The 20,362-nt window shown below is 28.9% G+C and overlaps 2 protein-coding genes across 2 annotated transcripts in view; one reads left to right on the plus strand and one right to left on the minus strand.

Moving 5' to 3' along the window:
* Positions 1 to 6,316, plus strand: part of LOC145829511 (splicing factor 45-like) — a 38,456-nt gene extending 32,140 nt beyond the window's left edge. Inside the window, exons 4-11 of the mRNA XM_082937332.1 lie at positions 934 to 1,015; positions 1,612 to 1,681; positions 1,897 to 1,965; positions 2,501 to 2,558; positions 3,540 to 3,633; positions 4,863 to 5,045; positions 5,697 to 5,891; positions 6,117 to 6,316. Of these exons, the coding sequence (XP_082793458.1) occupies positions 934 to 1,015; positions 1,612 to 1,681; positions 1,897 to 1,965; positions 2,501 to 2,558; positions 3,540 to 3,633; positions 4,863 to 5,045; positions 5,697 to 5,807 (667 nt within the window). The 3' untranslated portion in view covers positions 5,808 to 5,891; positions 6,117 to 6,316. The remainder of the gene's footprint in view (positions 1 to 933; positions 1,016 to 1,611; positions 1,682 to 1,896; positions 1,966 to 2,500; positions 2,559 to 3,539; positions 3,634 to 4,862; positions 5,046 to 5,696; positions 5,892 to 6,116) is intronic.
* A 6,589-nt stretch (positions 6,317 to 12,905) lies between these two features.
* Positions 12,906 to 14,481, minus strand: LOC145828883 (kelch-like protein 6). The gene is made up of 3 exons (XM_082936629.1): positions 14,451 to 14,481; positions 13,841 to 14,294; positions 12,906 to 13,797 (listed from the first exon to the last, which is right to left on the minus strand). The coding sequence occupies exons 1-3, from the start codon at positions 14,479 to 14,481 to the stop codon at positions 12,906 to 12,908; spliced, it is 1,377 nt and encodes a 458-aa protein (XP_082792755.1).
* Between the last annotated feature and the right edge of the window lie 5,881 nt (positions 14,482 to 20,362).

Consider the following 20,362-nt stretch of genomic DNA (forward strand, 5'->3'; position numbering starts at 1 on the left):
TTATTTATACTTTTAAAGACACGTGCACAGAATTTATTTTGCAGCACTTTAGTGCGCGAAACTTTTACAACGGTTGAAGACCACTTATTTAATTAACAGTATGTTTCAATATTTTTAATTGTATGCTATGTTTTTATATTCTCTGAATTTTGTTCAGCATGCGAAGTTTTGCTCAGTGCTTTGAGTAAAATATCCGAAAAAACATTTTAAAGTCATGAATTAAACAGATTTGTATTACTATTTACAATTATTGTATGTTCTGGTTCCTTTTAGTCTCACTTTTTTTTGTGACGCAACCAATGTAAAACCACAAACTCTGTAATTAAGACTTGTTAAAAGAAGCAAAGCATCCGGTAACTGGCAATGATTTCGTTGATAAATACAATTTAATAGCTGTATTAATACAGCTGACAAAACAATTCACACTGTTTTAAATGGGGTACACACCCGGAGACTTTTTGAATTCTTTTGCCAAACTCCGGCTAATTTGGATACCTTTTTCTTAATCTCAGGATATTTTTTCTAATTATAAATCTTTATACTAAAAAAAAATTGATTATACAAGGTCAATTTGTTGATATTCTGGTATTTTCTTGTGTATAAACTCGGTAGCAGTTTTTCTTTAAATAGTTTTTCGTTTATGTAAATTTTTATTTTATATGTTTTTTTCTTAATTTTTAGGTTACTTTTTGGTCATTCAGACTGACTTTTTTCTTAAAATAGTGGTAACCCTGTTTCATAAAAAAAACAATTAAAACTTAATTTTTTTTTTAAACTCTTTATTGTATTTAATTTAGCTACAAACGTTTTTTTTTTCTTAATCTGCTAGTACTGTAATCTTAGGTTTGAATAGTTTGGTATTTTTAGTAATATTTTTGTTGTATTTACAAAAAAAAATATGAATAAAGCTTAAAAAAAGGTTATTTATTACAGAGTAAGAGAGTTAGAAGAACGGAGGAAGCGCAGAGCACAGAGACACGCGAGAACAGGATACGATCCCAATTCTCCTAATCCGGTATTTATTTGAATTATTATTATTGTTAAATATTTTGAATTTATTTGTCTTGTTAAAATATATAATTAAATCAAAGACAACTCTCCTAATCCGGTTTTTATTTGAATTATTATTATTAATTATTTGAATTTATATATATTGTTAAAATATGTAATTAAATCAAAAGTATTTATTTGAATTATTATTAAATATTTCGAGTTTATTTATATTATAAAATATGTAATTTCAATATACTAGGTCATTATGTAGGTGATAATTTGAAGAATTAAATTAATTACTTACTTTTAACAGTTAAATCTAGGACACGCAAGAACTGGATATGATCCTTATAAAACAAGTCCAGTATTAATTTGAATTTTTTTTTTTTAATTTTAGTTGAGTTATTTAATTTGAAGATTCATATAATCAGTCAGAAATTTGTTTAAAATTAATAAATTTATAAAAAAAATATCTATTTAGACTACTTAATAAGCAATTTGTAATAAAATATAAAATACAACTTATCAATGTTGAATCATTTGTAACTAGGACCTGAATTTATCTGATCAGGCTAAAGTGATAAAATTGAATATTTTTTTCAATAATTAATTTTTCAGGTAACAAGTTTGGTCTCCAGAGATTACGAAACAGAAGACATGGAATATGAAAAAGCTAAATCTGCTAGAGGTAAATTATTAAATATTAACTCAATTATTTTAATATGAAAAAGCAAAGATTGCTAGTGGTTAAAAAACAGTTTAAATTTTAGTTTTTTTTAAACTAAAGCTAACAATCATTGGACAACATTTATACTAAATAACAAAATTAAAAATAATAGTTAGATTAACATGAAAAAGTAATACCTTTTAAGTATTACTAATTTTTATTAATTTTATTTACAGCGGCCACCAAAGCTGCAATAGCGCCACCTAGCGTATTGATGGAATCTGACAGCAAGCTTCTATCGCAACGTTTGTTTAATTATTTGTTTAATTATTAATACAATTAAATAGTGTGTAAAATAAACAAATATACAATATATATCTATATCTGACAGCTACTATCACAACGTTTGCTTATTTATTACATAAATAGTTTAAAAGCTAATAAAATTACTTTTTGTAATTTATGATTTTTTTTTTTGTATATTTTTATAAAAAGTTGTTTCGAAATTCTTCTTACTTTTTATTCATTTTTACATTTTACTAGAACAAATTGTTTCATGTACTTAAAACATAATAACTTACTTGTTTTTAGTTTAATTGCATTTAGCTTTCTTATGATCTTACTTTTAAACTAAAATTTTTCAACGCTTCCAACTTCTGTTTATAAATTAATTTGTTTTCAATTTGTGATGAAATTTGATCGTGTAAAAAAAAAATTACAAAATTACATGATATGATACTCGAAGTTTTTTTTTAAATTGACTTACATCAACATAAAAGCTTCATTTAATTTTTCAAAATGTTACCATGTATTTATTTTTAATTAATTTAAATTTTTTAGCTGCAACACCTGCACCAGTCATGGGCAAGGGAGGATTTCAATTTGCTAAAGATCTTAAGTAAGTAAAAAGTAATATGATAATTAAAATATCAAACATTTGCCGTACACGAATAACTTATTCGTGTACGGTAAATTTAGAGAATATCATTAAGGCACACAACAAAAAAATTTTAAACCAAAACTCAGGAATTCAAAGTCAATGTGGCTGCGCTGGTGGCTGTAAATATAATTTGAAAGGGGGTAATTTCCGTTCAGAGAATATCGTCTACAAGGCCACAGTTAAATCTGGCATTGAGACGAGGTTCTATGTCGGCTTGTGCTCGACTCAGTTTAGATTCAGGTATGCCAATCATAAAAAATCTTTTAAAGGCGGAATATATGAAAATGACACTGAACTTTCGAAGTATGTTTGTGGCTTAAAGCGCAGCGGCATCGACTTCGAAATATCCTGGGAAGTTATAAAAAGAGCACAGCCTATAGCCGACGGCAATAGCCCAATATGTAGGCTGTGTCTCAAAGAAGCATCAGCCGTTGTATATGCACTGAAAGACAAGAGATGTTTAAACAAAAGAAGCGAGTTTGTATCGTCTTGTAGACATATAAAAAAGTCGCTTTTAAAGTTTAACAAGTTTTAATTTCATCTTAAAATAACCTAAATTTCAATTTGCATCTTAATTTTATCTTTATCTCTTTCAATTATCTGCCCTAATATATAGTGACTCACTGAAGTTATATGAATTTTTGCTAGTTTATTGTCGATTGGTAAATTAATTTTTGCACAAGCCGTTTTGCATGATTTTTGATAGTTTCAAAATTACGTCATAATCTATTTATGCAAAAAATTTTTAACTTTCATTAGTGATTTTGTTTTGTGCTTTATTTTAAACTTGTTTTGAAGCTGATGAGTGAATAGTCACGAAACTCGAGTCCTTCGAGTTTTGCATCTTTAAATAAACCTTTATATATATATATATATATGTATATATAATTTTATTAATTTTTTTTTATAATTTTTTTAAATAAACTTACATGCTTCCAGGGGAAGTGTAGCTCACAAAATTATTTCAAAGTATGGATTCAAAGAGGGTAAAGGTTTGGGAAAAGATAATACTGGAATGAGTCATGCTTTGATTGTTAGTTTTATTTCTTGTTTAATTTTAAAATAAATCAGTAAAAAAACATAATACTGAAATGTTACATGTTTTGATTGCAAGTTTTATTTACTATTTAGTTTGTTAAGCATTTTGATATTTACTAAAAATGATACACGAATGCTAAGTGCACTAATAGCTTATTAAATATTAAATAATAAAATAATTAAATTAAATTATATGAATATATTGGAAAAACATAATATTGGAACAAGTGATGTACTAATCGTTAGTTTTATTTATTTATTTTGGATTTGATTGTAAGTAATTTGCTATTATGTGTTTATTTATGTTGATAAAAGATAATACAGGAATGTCACATGCTCTAATTGTTAGTTTAATGAACATAATATCATTTAAAAAATAGTATTTTCGATAAAAATAATACTAGAATGGGTCATGCTTTAATTTTTGATCATTATTTTACTAAACCTTATACCAAATAGAACGTTTTTTTCTCTCCTTAGCACAGAAGTTCTAATTTTGGGAGGTAAAATCACCTAAACTAGTTGAAAAAATCTTGATACTTTTCAAAATTTGAAGAGAATCATAAGCACAACTTGTTATTTTAAGACTCGTAAAACTAATAACTTAAAAAGAATCCTCCAGGTTGAGAAATCATCAAAACGAGATAATGATAATTTTAAATATTAAGTTTAAGAAATAAAAAGGTACATGATTTAAAAACTTATGGATTTTTTTGTTTGACCTTATATGTCACCATTATTTTGTTCCATCAAGGTTTTAAAAAAGACTTAAAAAGTTACTGCAACTAAAGATATATATTTAATTAAGTTTGGGCTTTCGGTCTAATTTTTACTTTCATCAAAGTACTCTTAGTTAAAAAGCATATGTAACCTTTTTAACTTGTCATTCTGACCCAACAAACATTTTGAGCAGTTTTCACATTCAAGTCTTATAAACAATTTTATAAGTTAAAAATTGTTAAAAGTTAGAACATAGTTAATTTAACAATAAGAAAGCTATCTAATCGTAATAGTATAAAATATATAGTAACAACAAAATTATTGTAAAAAATACAATTTTGTTTTTACTGTCTTTGAAAAAATTAACAAAAAACGTTTTTGTTTCATGAGTATTTTTGTTTATTTAAAACATCTTCAAGTGATAAACGGCTTTTTCAATATGATTATATATCATATTATATATTTAAATTTTACTTTTTGTTACATTGTTAAAAAACTCCCCAGGTTGAGAAAACATCGAAGCGCGGGGGCAAGATAATATCGTCGAACGAGCAGGAAGCGAGGAACCAGCAACAATTCGTGAAACCTGATATGCCTCCACCTTCGTTCAACGCCATGCCACCTCCTGCCAGCTTGCAGAACGATCCCTTGGCTGAACCTACTAAGATTGTGTGTTTGAGGAATATGGTAAGAGTTTATTATTGATTAGTAAATTGTTGGTGCATTGAATTATTATTATTGTATTATTAAATAATTATTAGCTGAACCTACTAAGATTGTGTGTCTCAGAAATATGGTTGGTTATTTATCTTTTATAAGTTTTTTGGGTAGTATCTAATAAAAGCGGCGGTTATTTATTTCTGCCAGGGGATCACGGAAATCAATTTAGAAGATCCTGTTGTAAAAAAAATTGTAAAGACTTATTTGCTAAACGAACGAAAAACTGTTAGAAATAAGGTTGTTATGTTAGTTTGGTGGTGCGGGTTCTTTAAACATTTAAAAGTTGTTAAAAGGAGAACAAATATATCATTTGTTTTTTAAAGGTTTATTTGACGAACTAAGTCTCGTACAAAAAACTCTTTAGTGCTTGAAATAAACTAAAAAGTTCTGACATAATATATTTTTGATTAACGGAAAGTCAATCGTTTTCAAGCAATTAATTAAAACAGTGAGTAAAACATTAAATATACAGTGCTACCAAAACAATATATTATGTTAAAGTGAAAGCTAATTAACTAAGTTAGTAGTATTTAAATAAGTTAGTTTTTAATAACCATGGTAATATTACACTAAATTAGTTAGTAAATAAACTTACAAGAAAATAAAATCTTATTACAGATGCGAGGTATCCAAGTCCCTGACGAAGAAGCAATCACAATATTTATTGAATTTGAAAAAGTACCATCAGCTGTAAGAGCCTTGATTGACTTGAATGGGAGATTTGTATAAAAATGTATCTAAAATTATTTAGTTATTTATTGAATTTGAAAAAGTACCATTTGCTGTTAGGGCAATGATTGATCTCAAAGGGAGGTTTGTATAGAAACATTTCTTATTAACTTGCTTATATATTAGTATAAAATTAAGTGTTAATATATCTATATATTTGTTAATATATCTAAATATTTTTTTTTTTTTAAACATGTCCTGATAAAATATTTGTTATTTTATTCGATTATGTATGTAGATGTAACTTTTGTGGCTTAAGATCTGCCGAATATTTTCAACACATAATTTTGAAATTTGTTTTCTATTCAGATTCTTTGGAGGTAGAAAGGTGAAAGTAAATTATTATGATGAGAACAAGTTCAAAAGTTTTCAACTTGAAGAAAATATTTAACTTGGAAAGAAATGAGCTTTCCAAGTATTGTTGGATAGATTGAAATCGAATGAATAATAATGTTTTTAAGGGAATAAAATGTGTAGCTTTTAAACAATAATGTTCTAAAGTTTGTATAACTCCAACTCAGTGAAAGTAAAATTTAACTTTAATTAAAGCTAAAAGTTAAACTTAAATTGTTACTCTCAAAGTCATGGTTTATGATAATGTATTATAAAATTTAGAACAGTATTTATATTACATTCTAAAGCTATCTTATTCTAGATAATTGTATGAAAACTTTTTGCTCATGTTATTAAGTTTTTGTGTAATTATGAAAACGACATTACAAGTTTTTATTAAGTGCTTGATTTATTTTAAGCTTTTTTAGTTGAATTGTAGATTTTATAAAACTATTTAATTTTTTTATTATTTAAATTAAAACTTCAAAATTCTAACCTTTTATGAAACTAGATTTTTTATGTTTTTACTTGTATAAATAAAAGTTGTAAAATATTTTTTTTTCTAATCAAAGTATTAAAAATTACTAGTTTAGTTTATGTTGCTAAACGAAAATAGCACATCATTTTTAATTCAAAGCTCCTATCCCTTGTAATTTACAAACTTTAAAGTAATGTAAAGTTGTATTGAAGTGCTATTTTTTTCAATTGCATTACAAACTTTTATATATTGTATCTAAATAGAGTTTGTGAATTCTACAACTGCTTATTTAAATTTTTGTTTAAAAATGCTTAATTGGAATAACAGCTTTTTTAAAACCTAAACTGTAAATTTTCCAAGTATAAATTAATCTTTTCAAAAATAAATTTAATTTCTAATGCCATTAAAAAAAGATAGTTCACAATTCAAGTTACAAAGAACTTGTTCACTAAGTCAAGTTGATTAAAAATTTTATTCAATTGAATTATCTGACTTTTTTTCGAGTTCAAGGACTAAGGTTCCATAATTTTGATACAATTTTACAATTAAGTATTTTAAATGATATTTTATAATAATGTTATATGCACATAAAGATAAACCATATTCAAAAGATAGAACTAATAAAGTCAATCTAATTATTTTATATTTTTTGCTTTCAAACTAAATAAAATAAGCATAGTAGTTTAAAATAACTTCTAGCGGTGGGTAGGTGTCAAATTTGCACGAGCGGAAAAAATTGCACGAAGACACTTTTGCAAGATGGTAAATTTTGCTCGAGCAGACAATTTTGCAAAAGAGACATTTTTTCAAGGGTTAAATTTTTAATTTTTTTTTTTAATTAATTTCAATTTTTTTCATTAATTTAGTTTTATTTTACTGTCATTGTTACCTCTTACCTCGGTGGGTAACTTATTTTTCTTTTCAACTAATTTATTTTCGTTAATTCATTTTTCTTGTTTTTTATAATAATATATTTTCTAGTTATTTTCAGATTTTTACTATCACTGTTTTCCCTTACCCTCAGTCAGGAACTTTTTTTTTCGTTTTGTTTTTTTGTTAATTTTAGTTTTATTTTACTGTCGTGCATAAATGACCCTCCGTACAAAATTTTAAGTCGTGCAAAATTTGACCCTTGGTGTAAAATTGCTTTCGTGCAGTTTTGTTCCCTCGTTCAAAATTGTCTTCGTGCAAAGTTGAACCTTCGAGCAGTTTTGTCCCCTCGTGCAAATTTGTCTTGGTGCAAAAGTATCTTCGTGCAGTTTAGTCCTCCCTCTTGCAATTTTGACCCCTTCCCCATATTGCTATCATGTTGGTAATATTTTTGCAGAAGTAGTTAGAGTCACTGAAAAATCTACAAATAGACATTACAAAAGGTAGCAGAATAAGTTGTATGAAATACTGTTTTAACGATTAAGATTTAAGTTTGTAAAACAAAATTACATTTTATATCTTCTAAGATAAGAATAACTATCCTAAAAAACCTAATTTTAATTAATTATAAATAGATTTGCCAATGTGGCGAAAAGCGAGTAGCCTTAAACGTTTTGAAAATTATATTTTTAATTTAAATTATAATGTTTTTTCAGCTTTCAAAGCTTCTCTTTCTTGGATATTAAGTATTTATGCGTTTAAGTATGCAAACGTAATCTTGTTTAAATTTTATTTGTTATTAAGCAATAATTTTTGTTTTCAGTTTTAATAGTTTGCCAACAGTCTATCTATACTATATAACTTTAGCCAAAACAATCTTATTTCCGGAAATAACGGAACTTATATACGACAATTCATATTTAAATAACAAACTGTGAATTGACAAACAAAATAACTATTTTTACAACTTTCATAAATTATTTAAGATTGAGTTTGAAAAAAATTAAGTACACTTTTTTTATGTTAATAAAAGCATCATGGCTTTTTAGGTTGACAAGAAGGTTATTTTAAATAAGCGCTTTACCTTTATAAATATTTGTGCGAAATGGTTTTTGGTAAGTTTCTACAAAGTTGTGCAAACCAATCATTTGTTTTGTAAAATGCCTTTAAGAAATCTGTGGATCTTTAGTTTTTTCACTTTTCCCTATTAGTGTGCGTAATTATTTGTCTGATGGGTTGTAAGTTTGCATTTAAATTTTATAATGTATAGTAATAAGTAAGTTGTGCTGTTTTTATTCCTTATATGTTATGCATTATTTTGTTATTTATATTTAACTTGTATATTTTCAATCCAGTCTTATTAACTTTAAAATACCTGTGTTAATTTTTAATTTTGTTATCTTCTTAAGTGAGTTTATTGAACGAAGAAAAAAAAAGCGCTCAAATATTTGGACCTGGTGTACGAAAAAATTTTTCGATTATCGAGTCGTACACCAGGATACAGTTTAAAGTCATGTCAAGGACAGTTACTAATAAAACAATCATTTAAAAAAAATAATAATGAAAGAAAATAAAATGAATAAAATAAAACTGAAAAAAAAAACTAACTGAATTTTGTGTTTAATAATGTACTATGAATCTTGTTCAGTAACATAAGAACAAAAAAATAGATATAATTTTAAATTCACTTTTAAAAGGAGATAAGTAATATTAATAGCAAACTAATAATATTATTGCTTCAATTGCAAAAAACTTGCACTCAAAGTCTTGAAATACTTAAACCTAGTGTCAAACCCTTTTTTTACTTGTATTCTGATTTAATCTTATTTAAATTTATTTGTTTTTCTCGTTCAGTTTAAAATGTTACCATACAAAAAGATTGAATTAAATGTCAAGGGGTTATGTAATAAAATTTGTTTGAATTAGTTTCGTTCGACCACTTACAATTTATTTTGAACACATCTTCAGAAAAACTAGTTCAGTGATCAGCCAACTGCAGCCCGTGAAGGGAAAATCTGCAGCCCTCGAGCATGTTTTAATTTTGAATAGACTGCGGCTCACCAATATGTAAATGTGGCCCGCTGAGCAAAATTATTTTTTAAGTTAAGTTTTTTTCGGTTGTTTGATATAATTTGATTAGTTATTTCGTGTTAAGTCCATGTATAGCATTTTAAAACAACTAAGGACTTTACTGGTTTGGCTTAAAAATGTAAAAGACAGATTAGCGTTCGCGCAGTGTTTATTTCTCGTTTCAAATGACTTTCTTCTTACAATAGTACCTTGTGATCTGTAAGAAGACTGTTAAAAATACTTCGTTTCAGTGATATACTTATATAACAAAGTAAATAAACTGAATTATATTTTCCACCGTGTACAAAAATAATGCACAGTAGTTAACTAAAGTTTTTTTTTTACAATTAAGGTATTTTGTTTAAATTTTAATTTATACCTAAGTTTATGTTATATATATCTTATCACTACATGTTATATTTGAAAGTACACAGAAACAATTAAAATAAGATTATAGTACAAAGTTAGGTTTGTAGTAAATGTTATTGATCAATTTGGTTTTGAAAATTTTTGATCTTTCAGAAATTTTCTATGCACTTTAAACTAACTCTTATGTACAAAATGCTCATTTTTTAAACACCAATTTTCATGTAATTACATAAATTATATTTAGTGTAGGTTTCTTTTGTTATTGTTTCCACATGTAATATTCAAGTGTGAATAGACACATTTAAAACAACATATATGACAAAAGTTATAATCGCCTTTGTTCAGTATACATTTTTATTTTTTAGGTTTTCGGCATATTAAAATAATTACGTGCATTGCATACCAGGGGCGTAGCGTGGGGAGGTAAACTGGCACAGTTTGTATTGTTTTCACATTTACTCTTTTTAATGCAATATTTTATTGCAGATAAAACAATAAAGAATTGCTAGAATGCGCCCAACAAAAATAATTTTTTCTACGTCGTTAATGGCTTAATAATTTTTCATAATTTTATAACAATATTTCAGAAACTTATCTGTCTATTCAAGCTGACTTATTTTAACTTATATATTTTTGCTGTATTAATCTATTTCAATACAAATAAACTTCGTTATTTCTTCATTTTGTGAGTTTTATTTTTAACAGGGTTGCCAAACAAACAGGTGAGTTTGAAAAACTCAGACTAAGTTAAACCTGTTTAAAACTTTTTTAAAAACATAGGGGTGTGTAAAATTCTTACTTTAAATAATTTTTGAATAAATCTTCGAACTCTCAGAATAGTTTTTATAACTGTAGTGTAGTTCAATAGTTGTAATTTTTTCTAGTTTTGGTTTTATACTTTTTTATAATGATGATACTTTAGTTAGGTATTTAAGCTTGATAAACAACAAGTTTTTGACATTTTTCAACTTTGAATATACGTAGGCTGGTTTGATGTGACTTAGAAACTTTTGCTATAGAATGTGGCAACCGTGTAAAAGAATATTTAATTAATAATAACGCATTTTATTAAACTATACAAGCATTATTTATGTAATTAAAATTTTGTAGTTTTTAACTTAGTAGTTTATTCATGTATTAATTTTATTTAGTTAACTAGTTACTGAATTTCTTAAAGAGTAAAATTTTTTTGCAACGCAAAATTTGTTTTAAAAGTGATATTTTGAAAATATTAAAAAGTGGTTTATAATATAAAAATTTTACAAAAGTGACCAATAATAGTTTTTAAGCTCGGTTGTTATGGAAAGCTAGGCTGTACGTAAAAAATAAAACCGTTAAGTTAAACGTATTAACTGTTTAAGATAGTACATATATATATATATGTATGTATTGTTTATTGAACGTTTAAAATAAAGGCGCTCAAAAAGTTTGGTCTAAAGACCTGGTGTACAAAGGAACCTTTCGGTTATCGAGTTGTACACGGCATAGTTTTATGACTTAAGTGTAGTAGTCAATTTAAGTTTTACTCTAATAAATAGACATTCTATTTGTAGCTTAAAGTCATTTAATACAATAAACTGAATAAAAGTAAAACTGTCTTTTATGTGACTAAAATTAAAACGACATATTACATAATTAAATGTCAATAAAACTAAAACTGCGGCCCGCGAAAATTTTAGTACTTGAAATTTGGCCTGCGGGCACCAACTACCTGCCGACCCCTGGTCTAAACTAACTACCTGCGTTCTAATTTCCAGGTATTCTAAACAAACCATCTGCGTTCTAATTTCAAGGTCTTTCAAACAAACAACGCATTGTTCGACGACCATAGATTAATCTGCATCAAAATATTAAAACTTTGCAATTTGTTCGGATATAAGGCCACTCAAACTTAATTGTTTTGATTTTTGTTAAACTTATAATACTTAATAAGTTCATACTATTGAAACATATACATTTGTATCATAGTTGAAAATAAAAGTGTTTGGTAAAAGTGAAACTGACTTACAACGAGTTAAGTTTCATTATATTAAAAAATACATATTGATTGCAAAAATGTATGACTAATAGTTATAAGGTTGTTCGTTATTTAATTTATTATTACTATTCATGATAAAATTTTTAATCATTTATTTACTTGAAGTTATTTAAGTTTACTTTATATATATATATCAGACAAACGATTCGAGTAATGAATCTATTCTAAAAATGAACCTAAATAAAATTACTATATTTCAAAATTAAAAATTACTTTTCTAAATCACTTTTAAAAGAACTTAAACGTAGTAATAAATTAGTTTTAAATGAAATAATTTGAAAACTTTAATTAATGTGAGAGCTATAAAACACTTGAATCTAACTCAAAACAGAATTAAAACAATTAAAGTATTGTTTGTTAAAACTCTATTAATAAAAATATAACAATAAGTAAGACACGCAATTCTTAAAGTAGGTCTAATAATAACTTTAAGCAATATCTCAATTAAACTCCATATGCTAAAAATCTCTGTAACTAAAAATTCTGTTATTCAGTGTTGTGCTTGAATGCACAAATTCATATATGGTTATTTTGTCAACTATAACTACATATTCAATGTTCAAAGTTATGCAAGTTAACGCAGCAGGTTTATTGTGCGAAAGTGACCTCTCCTGCATATTTGACCCTTCGAGCAAAAATTTCTTAGTGCACATTTGACCCGTTATAAAATTTCCAATAATTTAATGTACATTCGAAAAGTTGTACTAAAATAATTCTCTTATATTCAAGACTAAAAACGATTTTTCATGCACAATTTATTTAAAAAAAAAAATTTCAAATGAATAACGGTATTTCTTATTTTATTATCTTTATACTTCTCAGTAAAATTAAATACCTAGACGACTGTTAGCTAAATAAATAAAAGACGTATATGTATAAAGAATAAGCTTTAATAAATTCAGCTCAACATAAAATACATTTACATTGTTGAACTCTTAACTTAATATTTTGAGATGGGAGCTTTAACACAAAAATACACGGAAAGAATGGCACTTACTTTTTTTGACTTTACTTCCGACCACTTTTCAGTCTCCGTGTCGAAAAACAAAATTTTGTTCGAACCGGGCACGACCACTTTGTTTCCGAACATAAATGTCATATTTTGATGGACAGCGCTACTCTTGAAAACCGGTGACGCTTTAGCGAGGAGGGCGAACTTTTCAGAAACCGCGTCGAACACCTCGCACGTGTTTCTTCCAACTCCTCCCACGACGAAGATCTTGTTTCTCATCGCCACCGACCCGTGACGGCTCCTGGGACGGACCATGTCGGGGAGTGGCGACCAAGAGTCTGACACGTGATCGTACCACTCAACTGTTTGCAGATCCACTTCAAATCTGTCGATGACGTCGTAACCGTCGGTTACCACGACTCTTCCTTTAAACACTACACTGTAGGCAGCCGCTCTGGTAGAAAACATTCCGGAAACTTCTTTGTATTTGTTCGTTTTTGTGTCAAACTCAGTACAAGAGTTCAAACTTTGCACGTTTTCCGTCCCCCCTGTGACGTAAACTTTATCTATCACGCCACAAACGGAGTGCTGCACCCGCCTTTGTTCTATTGTGGCCACTTTCTTATTTAAGATATAATCTTGCAAGCACGTAAAAACAGATATGGGTTTACCAAGCAATGGATCTTCACTGAAAAAATAAATTTTTCCTTTCAAAACAACACTTTTGTAATTGCAAGCTCTATCTGATAATGCCTGAAAAGTAAAACTGTTTGTTTTCGAATCATCTTGAAGTTTTACTTTACCAGTAAGCAGAGTTTGCCCGTACTTTGTAACAGCGCCCCCGGAGATCAGTATCTTGTAGGAACACTGGTTGCAATATCTGTTCGTAACAGGTTCGCTCGACGCTTTGCCACAAAACTTACTGTTTTCCAGATGGCGTTCCATGACGCCGAGACAACGACTTTGCTTTTTGAAAGACGACGAGTTTTGGAAAACGAACTTCAAAGCCGGTCGCGACAGCAAGCTCAGACGGTCTCGCTCGCATCTTTCCTGGTAGCAGTGACTCATCCAAGCTTCCGCCGAAAACTTCCATCTCCGAGGTCACGTTCAGCCCGGAGCTGGAAAGTATCTTCCGCACGTGATCAAAGTCCAGTTCTAAGAAGGCGGGAGTTTCGGCAACGCTGGCAAAGCACCTTTCAACGTAGCTGAAAATTTCCAACTCAAGCGGGCCGAAGATGCGAACGACCGGAAGGATTGCAGCCGCGTTGAAAATTTTTATTTTCTTTTTCAAGCTCGCCACGATGCTGCCTTCGATGTTTTTGCTCAGCACCATCTTGTTGGCTTTCACGCAACGGATGAGCGCAGTGTCACCTAAATCTGTATTAGAAAGTGTTTGAAATTAATCAAAGGTTTTTTTGAGATAAGGTTTAAGATAATGGTTACATGACAATTCAAGTTCCGACATCTCAAGTTTTTAAAAAAATACTTAAGAGACCATAATTTAAATAATGATGTAAAAAAATTAAAAAGTACGTTTGTAAGTCTTCTTAATATCTACAGACATTTTACTTTTTTTGCAAAATTTTATATCTTTTTCAAGATATTTATAAATTACGAGAAATAACTTTGTCTTTAAGCTTATCTTATCTCAAAAAATACTTAAAACTTTTCAATAATAAAAATGGCCTGTATATATTGACAATGGGTACGAGGGGACAAAACTGCACCAGTGCACAAAATTGCACAAAAATACTTTTGCACGAAGGGATAAAATTGCACGAAGGCACTTTTGCACGAAGACACTTTTGCACGATGGCACTTATGCACGAGCAGATAATTTTGCCTTAAGAAATTTTTGCACGGATTGATTTTTTTTTAATTTTTTTAATTGTTTTTTTTTCAATTTAGTTTTGTTTTTTACTATAACTGTTACCCCTAACCGTAGACCCTCTTGATCGGGGAAGCGGGTCAGAATGACACAGCGACAAAATGACACGGTCGTCAAATAGACACGGTGCGTCACTTTGGCACAGCGACAAAATGACACGGTGCGTCACCTTGGCACGGTGCGTCAGTTTGGCACGGAGGGTCACTTTGACACGGCGACAAAATGACACGGTGCGTCACTTTGGCACGGTGCGTCACTTTGGCACAGAGGGTCACTTTGACACGGCGACAAAATGACACGGTGCGTCACTTTGGCACAGCGACAAAATGACACGGTGCGTCACTCTGGCACGGTGCGTCACTTTGGCACAGAGGGTCATTTTGACACAGCGACAAAATGACACGGTGCGTCACCTTGGCACGGTGCGTCACTTTGGCACAGCGACAAAACGACACGGTGCGTCACTTTGACACGGAGGGTCACTTTGGCACAGCGACAAAACGACACGGTGCGTCACTTTGGCACGGAGGGTCACTTTGGCACAGCGACAAAACGACACGGTGCGTCACTTTGACACGGAGGGTCACTTTGGCACAGCGACAAAACGACACGGTGCGTCACTTTGGCACGGAGGGTCACTTTAGCACAGCGACAAAATGACACGGTGGTTAATAAGGGAGGGAACGATTTGTTGTGAAACTTCAATCTTCATTGGTTTGGACAACGATCTTGTTTTTCTAGGAAACTTTTCGGTTTCCTGTCTTCTAACCGGTTTTGTAGAATCAGCAACAATCACATTGATTAACTTTAAAAACAAAGACCGCAGGAATTTTTGATTGTGACTTCATAAAATAAAGTGAAACACGTAATGTTTATACCTTCTATTGTCCATCGTTGTACTTATAAACAACATACTCATTTTTAAGCAGTAGCAAGGTGTAAGGTGTGCTTAAAAGCTGTGCTTAATAAACGACAAATAATTATTTGTATCAAACAAAGTTAACAAAGATGCAAAAGCAGCAACTTTTTTAACAAAATACGACTGCCAAAGTTAAAGGGAATCTATTTTTGATTTCTTTCAAATGGAAAAACTTAAACACAGTTTTGTACTAGAACTTGATACGAGTAATAAAAATTAAAAAATGACTTGCCATTTTACGACTAAAAAGATAAAAACTCATATAAACCTATTTTTTAAACTTCAGCAACATTCTGATTTAAAAAATACAATCTACATTTTAGATCAATCATTCAGCATATCAAAACAATAAACTAGTAGGTGTTAACACAGAGGATATTTTGTTTTATAAACTAAAACTCAGACGTTATCGAAAACAACTTTTCTGCTGTTGTAATTCTAAATTCTAATGCGGTTCTTATTTTTCGATTTTGTGCTTAAAAAAAGTGATACTTGCGCTATTTTGACGACTTAATAGCTGACAATTTTGAACTAAAATACTGCGTTTCCTGACGATTTACGTTAGTTGCAACATCTTCAAAAAATCATTGTGCACTTGACTTAAAAGATCGAAATTTTACGCCTCTATGCGACTTTTGTTAGTTGCAACATATATCGTGCACTTAAAAGTAGAAGTATAATGCTCTTTCGCAAATAAAATTGTGCACCTAACATTGAAACTGCATAGATAAAAGTATAAGTACAAATAACCGCAAATAAATTAGTTTTTTTAGCAAAACATTTCCTACATCAAGCATCTTTTTAAATAAAACTCAATAAACCACTATTACACACTTGTAATAGACTATTGTAGACTTGCTTTAACAAAGTACAATTTTTCTTACTATTATAATACTAAAACTAATAGTATAAATGCTATTTAATTCCTTAAATGCAAAAAAATACTATAATATCTGTCATACTCTAAGTTTAATTCTTTATATTTTAGGCTACAAAGTTTTGTAAAAATTAAAAAGACTTGAAGTATTAACTTTATTACAATTAACTAAATTGACGATAAACTTAACATTTAATGCACTATTTTTAAGAACAACTAATTTTGATTTATTAGGACTCAAGTTGTATAACCTCTAACGCTTAATTTTCTTAAAAGTGATAAATTTATAAATGCGCATGAATGGTTGCATCAGACTCTTAATTTTCTCTCAACTGTTCATAATACTATTTTTAACTTTTTCAAAAATTTAGGCTCCAGGACCGTTTATTTTAATTATTTGCTTTTAGACAAGTTTATTATACATTTTCAATACAGAGTTTTAAGTAAACATCCTAAGTTATTAACTTTTGTTGGATTTTTTTTTTTTTGTATGTTTTTGGAAATTTAGGACTTAACTTTAAAAAAAAATTATTTTTAATTGCACGTAATAGATTTTTAAAGCATGTGATTTACGACTCGATAACTGAAATGTTCTTTGGTATAACTTTTGGAGCGATAACCTTTTGTCGTTTAAAAAACAGTAATAATAAAACTTTTATGTTTAAACAAACTACTAGGTTGAAATATTAAACATATTTAATATAACTGGCTAGATACTACAAAAGCAGCTGAACTCTGTATTTTCAAAAACTAGAGTTAAAACACGCATGACTTATTCTTACAACGAAATAACACTGTATAAAATTAAATCTTAGTTATTTTTTATAACAATTCCTGATAATAATTAATTAAACGTTTAACAAAAAATACTAAATTTTATTCATTACATAAATATGAAAAGTTTTGAAACGTAAAAAATAAAACTTAAGAATATTTTTGTTTTTATACTTGGACTTAAATTTAAAGCATTGTATCATATATAGTTTCAAATGTATCAAGCTACTATAGTTTGGAAAAAATATATTAAATCTTTTGTTTAACTAATTACTATCAAAGTTTTACAATTAAAAGTTATATTACTGAAAAAGTTTAGTTTTGCTTATAAGTTTGTTTATCCATGCTATAGTGACGCACCGTGTCATTTTGTCGCTGTGTCAAAGTGACGTATCGTGTCATTTTGTCGCTGTGCCAAAGTGACGCACCGTGTCATTTTGCCGCTGTGCCAAAGTGACGCACCGTGTCGTTTTGTCGCTGTGCCAAAGTGACCCTCCGTGCCAAAGTGACGCACCGTGTCATTTTGTCGCTATGCCAAAGTGACCCTCCGTGCCAAAGTGACGCAACGTGTCATTTCGTCGCTGTGCCAAAGTGACGCACCGTGTCATTTTGTCGCCGTGCCAAAGTGACCCTCCGTGCCAAAGTGACGCACCGTGCCAAGGTGACGCACCGTGTCATTTTGTCGCTGTGCCAAAGTGACGCACCGTGTCATTTTGTCGCCGTGCCAAAGTGACCCTCCCTTCCAAAGTGACGCACCGTGCCAGAGTGACCCACCGTGTCATTTTGTCGCTGTGCCAAAGTGACGCACCGTGTCATTTTGTCGCTGTGTCATTCTGACACCCACCCCTTGATCGGTAACTTATTCGTTATTTTTTTTATACTCTCACTGTTACCCCTAACTCTTACCCTCGGTCGGTAGCTTTTTTTTATCTTTAAATTTTTGTTTCTGTTTTTTATATATTTTCTTACTCTCGTAAAAAAATTTAATTTGTGCAAAACTGACCCTTGGTGCAAAATTTTCTTCGTGCAATTTTGTTCTTTCGTGCAAATTTTTCTTCGTGCAAAAGTGTAATCGTGCAATTAAGCTTTCTCGTGCATTTTTGTTGTCTTCGTGCAATTTTGACCCGTTCCCACTCACAATGCATATATATAAACATTTTTATTTAAAAAATTAATATTACTTTATTAGTCAAGGTCCTTTTAATCTTTTTTTAAGCATTTGAATTGTTGTGTACAAAAGATAATGGCGAACTGTTACATTGTTTTAAAGGGTGCGGATAAACTGATGTTATAGTATCTATATCTTATTACCAAACTTTCAATATCAGCTGTTTTTGCAATTGAAAAAAAAAATGCACTGATGACTACAAAAACCAAAAGTATTTTAGGTAGAACAGGTAAACTAGGTAAAACAAAAGAATTTGTTTAGTAATTTGAACATCAAGCGACACCCTCGGTAGGTAGCATTAAGCTTAAAATGTGAATATTTAATTTAATTGAAATAATGGAAGGAAATGTAAAAGTTGTAGAATTTTTCACTTTAAAAACTGATTAATAATATTTTTATATTTATAGGTATTATGTTATGCATATTTAAACATTTTTTTTTCAAAAGATTAGTTTAGTCTATCCTAATTCAAAAAACTTTCTTTATTTAGGTTTACTTGTGTAAAATGTCTTCATTTTACAGATTTTTGGTTTTAATTGTTTAAATAAACAAACTGTACTTAAACGTTTCGACAACAACTAACGAAACATTTCATACAAACTGATAATGCTAAATAGTCTTCATTATGCATACTTGACTGCTCAACTAGTTGCAATGCCGATCAGCATTTATTATGTTATGCTTTTTACCAGATCAAAACTTACCATGATCAGCTTTTGAAACCTAAAATGACTTTATAGTTTGTTTTAAAATACTGTTAAAGTATAAAGAAGCGTGAACAAAATTTTTATGATAAGGCTTTATGGTGAGATTGACCTTGTTTTTTTTTTTAACTTAATCTATTTTATAGATTTTTATCTGGCCGTAATACATTTTCAACCGCTTTTAATATACTTTGCTTACTTTTATTGTTTTGATGAACTTATATAAAATATAATGATGTTGATTGTAAAGCATAGCTAACTTTTTTGGTACACAGCGGTTGAACATGCTAGCTTATCAATCTGATTTATTGTGTTTTTCTTGCAAGAATTCACAAATTTACCATCACTATTACACAATAAAAGCTCATCAAAGTCGTAGATTGGTTCTTTGAATTTTGTTTTTTTTGCATTAACGTTTTTGCACTCGGCTGATAAAGGTTTTTTTAAAGCTTTTCTATTCATACCTTTTACAATATTTCTGTAAAGTTTTTAATAAACTAATAAACTCGGAAATCATTTAAGTTTTAATTGAAATTTAAAGTTTTTAACATGTTGTAAAACATTTTTAATGGTTTTATACTCACTTATTTTAAAAAGTTGTAAGTCTTTAATATGCATTTTAAATACTTTACTATAGTTTTATTTAGTTTTATTTTAATAATTTAAAGTTCTTTAATTTCAATTTTATTTTATTTTAAAACATTAAAACTTATTTAATTTATGTTTAAATTAATAAACAAATGTTTAATTTTTTTTTTTCAAATTGAATCAAAATGTTTATTAATTTTTGACATTTTTGCAAAGACCTTAATTACTATAAAAAAATATATACAAAAAAAGATTTGTTAGTAACTTTAATTTAATATATAAACAAACAGTTTAAGCTGAGTACTTGCAGTTTTAACCATGTATCACTTTAACAAAAAAAATCTTAGAAAGCTTAAATTTTCTATCTGCTACATAATAAGTATAATTATAATTGTGACATGATTTTCTTTTTCTTAATACCGATGAAACTTATTCACTTATACTTATAAATGTTCTTTGAAGATAATGTAAGATAACTCAACAAACTAAATGATACAGACTGTATGTAACGTTTTGCAGGGTTGTAG

This window comes from Thalia democratica, chromosome 2 (assembly GCF_965202585.1).
Source record: "Thalia democratica chromosome 2, ktThaDemo2.hap1.1, whole genome shotgun sequence".
Taxonomy (NCBI): Eukaryota; Metazoa; Chordata; class Thaliacea; order Salpida; family Salpidae; genus Thalia; species Thalia democratica.

Bases quoted from the DNA above. Each gene is read 5' to 3' on its own strand.
- LOC145828883 (XM_082936629.1), bottom strand. From the start codon at position 14,481: ATGTCTGTAGATATTAAGAAGACTTACAAAC. The intron at 14,295-14,450 runs GTACTTTTTAAT...TTTCTAATACAG, and splicing joins TATTAAGAAGACTTACAAAC to ATTTAGGTGACACTGCGCTC. The intron at 13,798-13,840 runs GTAAGTTTTGTG...TGTTACGAACAG, and splicing joins GGAACGCCATCTGGAAAACA to ATATTGCAACCAGTGTTCCT.